Raw genomic sequence first — 9,009 nt, 5'->3', positions numbered from 1 at the left:
AAAGCCATCTGGAAATGACTTTCCAAATTGAAATGAATTAAAGTTAAGCCACTCTAATTCAAGTTAATAAAGAAAAGCTAAGATCACTCAGTTTCCTGGAAAGGGAGTTTGCATATTAAAGCATTTTGGTGCTTGTTTTAACCACTTCATTTAATGCCACTAAAATAGAAGCACCATTCCCTTCAGCTTGAAATTCCTCTTGACAGTTGGGATCTTTGAAACTAATTAAAGAACTCACTTTTGTGTCATGGATCTGGAAAAGAAAAGGAGAAATTTAGAGGCATCCAAAATGGATATAACCTACATTTTTTCTTTTTACTTGTTCTTAGACAATCTCAGTCTCTATACATTTTTCAGAAGGTGAATCACAAGTAAAATATTCTTAACAAATACTTAAATAACTTCAAGAATGCAATTGACATCACAAATAGAACATCTTCCAGGATCTGGGAACGTGTCAGGAGTTGCCTGACAGAAGTCTGTAAGCTCTTCTGCACAGCTGAATTAAAAGTTGATTTTAGGCTTGCTACAGGGCACAGAAGAACTAAAATAACCTTTACATCTAGAACTTGTATTAAAATGCCACAATGCATTTAAAATGCTGTAAAATTCCATCACGTTTAAAAAGAAATATCAATTATTTTTTACTTTTTTGGCACATCACCAGTTGGCTGACAGTGAGGAACCAAGGAACACTTGTACCTGACTAGAAACACTGCTCCAGAACTGCTGTTCCATTTTTTAACTTGCAGCCTGTAATGCAGGGACACAGAGCTGCTTTGATCATAGAATCTGCACATCCACATTCATAGGGCTCAGCATCAGATGTGCATCATGTGCTCTCAGAGGGAAAAAGGCAAGTGGGAAGTTGGAACTCCAGGAAGGTCTCAGGCAAAAAGTCTCACCCCATGGCTTCATTACAGCATGGGGGAAGACCAGCTGGCTCCAGCGTGACACAGCAACACGTCCTCTCCCGTCAGGAATGCAGGTTACACAGCATTCCCTTGCCATCCCTCTGCTGCCCCACGGCACAGCCCCAGCACAACAGCCTCAGCTGCTCTTCTACTAGTCTCATCCATCTGGTCAGGAGAACAAACCCAAGCAGGCAGGTATGAGAGGTATGCTCACACCTAGTCACTGAGAGGATTACACCAATAAGGGTGAAGAACTCAAACACTTTACATAAGAACATGGACCTGTTGCAGTGAGTCCAGAGGAGGCCATGAAGATGCTCTGATGGCTGGAGCACCTCTGCTCTGCAGCCAGGCTGGGAGAGCTGGGGGTGTTCAGCCTGGAAAAGAGAAGGCTCCAGGGAGACCTTAGAGCCCCTTCCAGTGCCTAAAGGGGCCCCAGGAGAGCTCAAGAGAAACTTGGGTCAAAGGCATGGATTGACAGGACACAGGGAATGGCTTCCCACTGCCAGAGGGCAGGGACAGATGGAATGTTAGGAAGAAATTCTTCCCTGTGAGGGTGCTGAGACACTGGCACAGATTGCCCAGAGAAGCTGTGGCTGCTCCATCGCTGGGAGTGTTCCAGGCCAGGTTGGATGGGGCTTGGAGCAACCTGGGCTGGTGGAAGGTGTCTCTGCCCATAGCAGGGGGGTTGGAACTAGATGATCTTTAAGATCCCTTCAACCCATGTTTAATCATAGAATTCAAGGGTTGGAATGGACCTTATAGATCATTTAGTCCCAACCCACCCTGCCATGGGCAGAGACACCTCCTCACTAGATCATGATAACTCCCATAATTTACATGACAACCCCCATGATTTCCCTGTGCCTTACTTTGGCACAGGGAACTCCCTGAGCTTCATTATTTTTATTTACCTTTCTACACCACTGCTGGCTCTGCCCCATTACATTACCTGTCCAACACCAATGCCTTGTACCCTCAATAAAACAAATACATAATAGTAACTAAAGTTCTATATCCACATTAGAAGAGTGTTACCTGCAGTTCCTTTTACTTCCCACCCTGAATAGAGTAGATGCTTGTGCTTTGGGCTCTTCTTTTCCAACTGGGGAAGAGCCTGGTGTTCCCAAGCTGGTTCAACTATTTCAAGTATTAACATACATTCTTATCAGGAAAAGTTGCCAATCCCAAATGCAGCTGTTTCAAACCCCATACGACAGGGCTAAGGACAGGATAAAATGCAAGGGGCAACTAATCAGGTAGGACACAGCAACAGCAGGTTTCTTGGCTGGGTCTTCTAATTCAGCTGAAATCTATTTACCATCTTAAAGAGCTTTGATTACACAATCTGAAAGCTCTAAAACTTACTGCTTAACAAATAAATTTAAAAAGGACTTACCTTTGATTTCTGCTTCTGCCACAGAGCTGTGAATCTTGAATTCCAGTGCTTTAAGCACCACCAGGCTTAAGGCTCTGAGAACAGTTTGGTCAGAAGCACCCTGAGTGTCACCTGCAGGAGCAGATTCACTGCCTCCAAAGTAGCTGGTCTTGTCACTCAGTGGGATCTGATTAAGCCAGGTCAAACTCACAACCTGCAGGACAGCATTACTCAGTGCAAGCATATCCTCACATAAAGATGGGGTTTGTAAGGACAGTGATCCACTCTTAGTATCTTCTCTAGATTCATAAAGAACACATTTTTTAAGGAGCATAATTAATTTCTTCTTGATTAAATAGGGAATTGATGAGCTAATCAGGTTCAGGACATAAGAAACTTTCAAAAACAATACTCTCTGGCACCTGAGTGGTGATTCCAGTTCAGTTCTGGAAGCCAGAAGTGCTTCAAGCAGGTCTATAAAACTGATCAGATTGTTTGTAGCTTCAGAATAAGGTGAAGTATAGCGATGACTGTGAAAATTATGGAGCAGAATGGCGTTATAAAATCCTTCAAGCACAGCATCAAGAGGAGCCAGCAACTTCTTCAAAGCACCTATGGCAACAAGAAGCACCTTAATGAGTTGCAGTGTAACACTCAGCTAAATCAGCAAACAAGCAGCAAAAAGGTGTTGTGACTGCTTTCGGACTTTAAGCATGTTACAACTACTACATTTCAACAGCTCTTTGTCACCCTCTGCACAAGGAAGGCAGTAGGTGTCCAGAGGCTCCAGGAGGATTCCAGGCAGCACTGCTCCTCCTGGCGGCCCCGCGTGTCGTACATCCCCACACGGGGCTGTACCTGCTTTGGGCAGAGCTGCGTCTCTCAGGGTCTCCTGGATAACGGCCGTGAGAGTCCACAGGCAAACAGCCACCTGGGCATTCCCAGGGAATCCCAACAGAGCGTTCAAGCTGAAGGTGAGCCACGTGACATTCAACGCGTTCTAGGAAAAACAGTTGGAAAGACAAATCATGTACCTGACGCTTTACAATTGTTATGCAAGGTGAATTAAATCATAATACAATGATTTAATACTGTGCATTAAAAAGATTCAAATGTAGGCACAGACAAAACTCAGGTAGGAACAATCTCTCTGTCCAGGACCTTTAAAGTACTTCAGCCTCCAGTTACAACATGAAGTCACATACTCATGCAATAGAAATTATCTGTGATTTTCCAGGAAGGGAAAACGAAACCTCCTAATGTCGTGTCATCCACCCAAAATCAGATAATGCTGTAGACAGACAATCCTGAGAGATATCCACATTCAGAGAGGCTACTACAGAGGCTGCAATATATATTCACCAAATATACAGCAAGTGAAAATAATCCTCAAATAACTGGAATATTCAAAGAAGGAAATACAGAAAAGTATTTGATTAGCTTCCAAGAAGATATTACCTGTTGTTATCTACTGCATCAGCTAACAGGTATCAAAGAACTGTAAAAATATTGATAATCTAGAGCATTACTTTTGTGAAAACTTATGAAGGTTTTTCCTGTTTTGAAACCTTATATAACCTAACACTCTAATATAACTTATATATAAGGTATTGCAATCTTAAAGAGAATATTTCTTGTCATCTAGACACATTTTATCTTAAAAAGAATTCGATACAATATCAGACGTTTATAAAGACATTCCACACTTCTGTTACACACCTGATCTCCTTGCTTTCCATACTCCAGGCCCCTCCCAACACAAGAGACTTAGTTTCTTGGAAAACATAAACACTGTCAAGTCTTGGTTGTAAAATCAAACAGAACAACCTGCAGGTACCTGTTCACTAAGTCATTTTGTGAGCTGTGAAGTTCTGCCACACTCACCTCTTCCTTCAGCTGGAAATACACCAGAGATGCTAAACATCGTGAAGCCATGTGAGATAACAGCTGATCACTGCGACTCAGCAGGCTAATCTGGAAACATGGAAAAGGAAAAGTATGTAAGACAAATTTCTTTTCACTTTTCCTTCTTTCACAAAAATCTTTCAGAAGTTTACCATATCTTACCAATTTTGAGTCGATTTGTGCCTCCTTCAAAAGAAGGATGAAGATTTCCCGGTACTTTTGTCTCGTATTGAGCTCAATTTGCTGGGACTCTGCTTTAGCCACCATCATCTTGATCAAGGTTAGCTGAAGCAGCAGCACTTCTCGTGGGCAGAATGAGGAGCTCATGTTTGCAAAGCTGTTTGATAAATCATCTGGTGCAGGGACAACCTCATCTGACAGACCAGTGTCCTGGTGGCTCCCAATACCACCATCAGCAGATGGATGTATCCCATGACAGGATTCATCTCCTGGCGACTGCTCAGCACAGAGATGAAGTAAGGAGGAATAATGCTGGCTTTCCTTTGCCAGGGGAATGCCTCCCAGTACATCCTTATACATCTGCTGCAGGAGAGAGATCTTCATTATGAGAATATCCAATACTCCAGAAAATGCTGCGTGTCTTCACTGATTATTCACTGCAAATCAGCTTCCAGGTTATTTTTATCCAGCAAGAGACACAGGAGCACCATTGGGCATTTCTCTTCTAAGTTACCTAGAAATGAAGTATTTTGCTGTTACTGAACTGGGAAGGTACAAAAGAACAACACATTTTTAGAGTTAACACTACCATTATTCAACTTATTTTGAAAATGCAAATTCAGCTGCACAAAACTGCCCCAGTGAGACACTAGAATGAAGAATTACCATGCTGGGAAGAAGCTTACAGTTCCAGTATTATATTACTGACCCAAAATTAATCTGTTGGAATTAACAAAACCAAAGATGACTATTACTAGGAACTACAGGTAAGGATAGAAGAACTTGGAGCAAATCTTTCTCTCTATTGCTAAAAATACTAAACTTTCATTTCTCTTGTGAGATGCCTCCAAAAACAGGCACGGCATTTCACCTGCAAATTTTCCTCTTAACTGGCAATGTTCATTGCTCCACTGAGGCTGGAAATGGCAACAGCTCTCAGAAAATTGGAAACCAAAGGACAAGTCTTGACTTTCACTGTACACAGGCCCAAGGTGAGCAGTGGGACTATACAGGAGGGGAGAACTGGGCTCCTAATTTAATAAGGAGTACCAAGAAATTTCTTTACATCTACATGTAAAGAAATTCTACATCCTCCCCTGGACTTGGTGCTGGTGAGGCCACACCTTGAATCCTGTGCTCAGTTCTGGGCCCCTCAGTTCAGGAGGGACATTGAGGTGCTGGAGCAGGTCCAGAGAAGAACAACGAGGCTAGTGAAGGGAATTGAGCACAAGTGCCATGAGGAGAGGCTGAGGGAGCTGGGGGTGTTCAGCCTGGAGAAGAGGAGGCTCAGGGGAGACCTTATCACCCTCTACAACTCCCTGAAAGGAGGTTGGAGTCAGGTGGGGGTTTGTCTCTTCTCCCAGGACAAGAGGGCACAGACTCAAGTTCTGCCAGGGGAGGTTTAGGTTGGATATTAGGATGAGATTTTTTAGGGAGAGAGTGATCAGACATTGGAATGGGCTGCCTGGGGAGGTGGTGGATTCACCATCCCTCAAGGTTTTCAAGCTGAGACTGGATGTGGCACTTAGTGCCATGGTCTAGTAACCACAGTAGGGTTGGATTCGATGATCTTTGAGATCTTTTCCAACTCGGTTGATTCTATGATTCTATGTGCAGAACTCTTATTCTGAGCACTTCCACCTTGAAACCCAAACCAGATTTTCAGATAAAGCAAAGGATCAACAGTGTCACAAGGGCTGGTCTCTAACAAGTTTGCAATTAAAAAATACTTCAAAAACAAAGCATAAAACTTACTAAGAGCCAAAAAAATACTTTACCACATGCAGGAAAGGTAAAAAAATCTTTATCCCCATGCCAATGGAATGTATCTTTCAGTCACAGCACTGGAACATTCCCTATAGCTGAAAGAGAAGAGCTATTAAGAATTCAAATCTCTTCTTAATGTGTGAGCACCTAAGCAGCCTCAATTTTCAAACCACTGCATATATGGCCAGACAGATATCACATCTCCTCAGAAAACAAATATGCTTAAGAACACCAGGGTTTCATTTTCACCTACATGAAGAGTGATGCTAATCTGCAATATTTATCTTTTCAGGGCAGTTTTAACATGTTCTCTAACCAGAACTCTTTTAATTAAAGGTAATGGGTTTGTTTGGGTTTTTATCTATGGTGAAGTTAGGAGTGGGACTTGTGTTGTCTATAAGGATGTTCTTTTTGCATGCTTTTTGGACTCCCATCTCCAAGTCTGGCATAAGCAACCAGGCAGACTCACAGACAGACTCGTGCAGCAATCTGTCTGTACCTGGATTTTATGTAAATGTTACATTTCCCATTTCTTACCGAGGGAAGAAAACAGCTCAGTCTTCCAACTGGTAAGACACTCTTAAGATCTTTCCATCTATGTATCAGTTAAACCAAATATTGTAAGTTATTATTCCATTTTAGCAGAACATTAGAAAACGATGAAACTATGAAACTCAACATATGAAGCACTTTAATTTTAGTTTATAAACCCATGTCAAACATTGAGAATTACATCTTCATTTTCAGTCTGATTTTTAAACTGCAACTGAAGCATGTACTGACAAAAAGGCTTCCCAAAGACGCAAAGGATTAGAGGTAGATGGAGATATGCCACCAAGACTCCTCACATCTTCCACCATTGGGAAGCATTTTCTTCAGAAGGGAATCTAAAATTAGGGAGCGAGAAGTTGCCTGCAGGAGTGACCTGCAACTCACTCTGGTGTGGTGTTTTTAAAGACACATTCAGCAGTGCCTGACCTGAAAGTCCACAATGGTTTGTTCCTCACCTGACAGAGCCAAGAACCCTTCCCCATATTCCACATTTTAGATGGTAAGAATAAATCTGACACTTCAGGCAATAAATTCCTCCTCTGTTTGCAGAATCTATTTGGAATTCTACTTGAAGTGGAAATTTATGACCTGAAACCTCATAAAATTTATTCAGAAATCACTCAGAGTATTTTATACAGCTATTGTTCCTAGCTTGGAGTTTTACTTCTTCCTAAATGAAAGCCTAATAAAGTCAAATTATCTCAACACTTTCACTTCTGTGTTCAAGACAAACTTGAATTATCACTCAATATAGTATATGGACAGATCTCATGGACAAATTCATACAATCCTGCTAGGTGGTTAGGTCAGAAGAGACTCAGAATTCCTCTAGGACATTCACCTTCACCACATGATATTGGCTGGTGATTTCATGATCCTACCACAATGCCTTTATGTTCAGCCATTAATTTACAGAACACTTTCCAAAAACATCTCTAAGATGTGTCTCGCTCACACATGACAACACATCACAAACATAAAGCATCAAAGGAAATGAAAAGTGAGGGGGATTATTCTGAAGAAATTTACTTCTAAGATGTCAGACAAGGATACATTTGTATCAGACATAGCACAGGAGCACAGTGAAAGGCTCAAAGCTGAAGAGTGAAGAAAAGAAATAGTATTGGCACACAAGAAATGACAAACTCCAGCCCCCACTTGCACTATTTGAGTTACTCATGACTGCACCCAGAAACCAATTAAGGTAATGTCTCATAGCACCAGATTACTGCAAAAACAACAGGAAACAGTTCTGAAAACCTTATATACAGACTAATCAAGGGAAAGACAGAAAGCAAAACTATACAGAGAGAAAAACCCAAATAAATATTTTGCTATATGCTATTTTCATTATTAGTTAGGCTTTAAAATCAAAACCAAAGTCAAGCAAAGCTGCAAATAGAATGAGAAAAGAAACTTGATGGAAAAGGGAATGAAGAATTAGAGATGAAAACTCAGGTGACTTGTAAGGTTTAAGGACCATTTTAAACTGAGCAAGGGAAGTTCAAGTGGCTGCAAACATCTCCAGACTATCCTAAATCAGAGTTATAAAAGTGTGTATATTTCTACAAGGTGGGATACTTAATTTAGTAGAAGGTTGTAGAAAGCATTGATTTCACAGAATCCCAGACTGGTTTGGGTTGGAGGGACCTTAAAGACCATCTCATTCCACCCCCTGCCATGGGCAGGGACACCTTCCCCCAGCCCAGGTTGCTCCAAGCCCCATCCAACCTGGCCTGGAACACTCCCAGAGATGGAGCAGAGACAGCTGCTCTGGGCAACCTGTGCCAGTTTCTCACCCCCTTGACAGGGAAGAATTCCTTCCTAATTTGACTGAGCTAACATTGCTGTTACCACATTTTACTTTTTTTTTTATTAACTCAAATGGTTTAGGATGACACACAGTTACTCAGAGATATTACTAAAGAGGCATAATTAGCTATTGTCAAGTCCCTGTATTAACCTTTCCCTGCTATATACACTATTAAATGTTAATTGCATGAGCAGCAACTGTGAGAAAACAAACTATCCAAACAACCACCCTATTTTCATTTTAAAAAGTCAATCAGATAAAGCAAAATGAAACCACAGTCCGTGACTTTCGGGTACGAGTCTGAGGGCTCTGCATCTCCTTACAATGCGATAGTTGAAGCATCTCAGACGGGAAACACTTCGGACTACTTGTACCTGCAGTGACTTCGTAGGCTCATCTTTCAGTACTTTGCTTCCACTCAGTGCTGAAATGCTGCCAACGCCTCTAAAAGAGTGTCGCGAACAACCTCTGCCGTGCAACCGCTGTTCGCTGTGAGCCCC

The 9,009-nt window shown here is 41.8% G+C and overlaps 1 protein-coding gene across 1 annotated transcript in view; it reads right to left on the bottom strand.

The window, feature by feature from the left end:
* Window positions 1-4,761, bottom strand: part of LINS (lines homolog (Drosophila)) — a 7,277-nt gene extending 2,516 nt beyond the window's left edge. Inside the window, exons 1-4 of the mRNA XM_009079028.1 lie at window positions 4,360-4,761; window positions 4,177-4,266; window positions 3,151-3,292; window positions 2,314-2,904 (exon numbers count right to left, since the gene is read on the bottom strand). Of these exons, the coding sequence (XP_009077276.1) occupies window positions 2,314-2,904; window positions 3,151-3,292; window positions 4,177-4,266; window positions 4,360-4,761 (1,225 nt within the window). The remainder of the gene's footprint in view (window positions 1-2,313; window positions 2,905-3,150; window positions 3,293-4,176; window positions 4,267-4,359) is intronic.
* Between the last annotated feature and the right edge of the window lie 4,248 nt (window positions 4,762-9,009).

Source organism: Acanthisitta chloris, unplaced genomic scaffold (genome assembly GCF_000695815.1).
Source record: "Acanthisitta chloris isolate BGI_N310 unplaced genomic scaffold, ASM69581v1 scaffold27187, whole genome shotgun sequence".
Classification (NCBI taxonomy): Eukaryota; Metazoa; Chordata; class Aves; order Passeriformes; family Acanthisittidae; genus Acanthisitta; species Acanthisitta chloris.
This window is presented reverse-complemented; position numbering and strand designations above follow the sequence as displayed.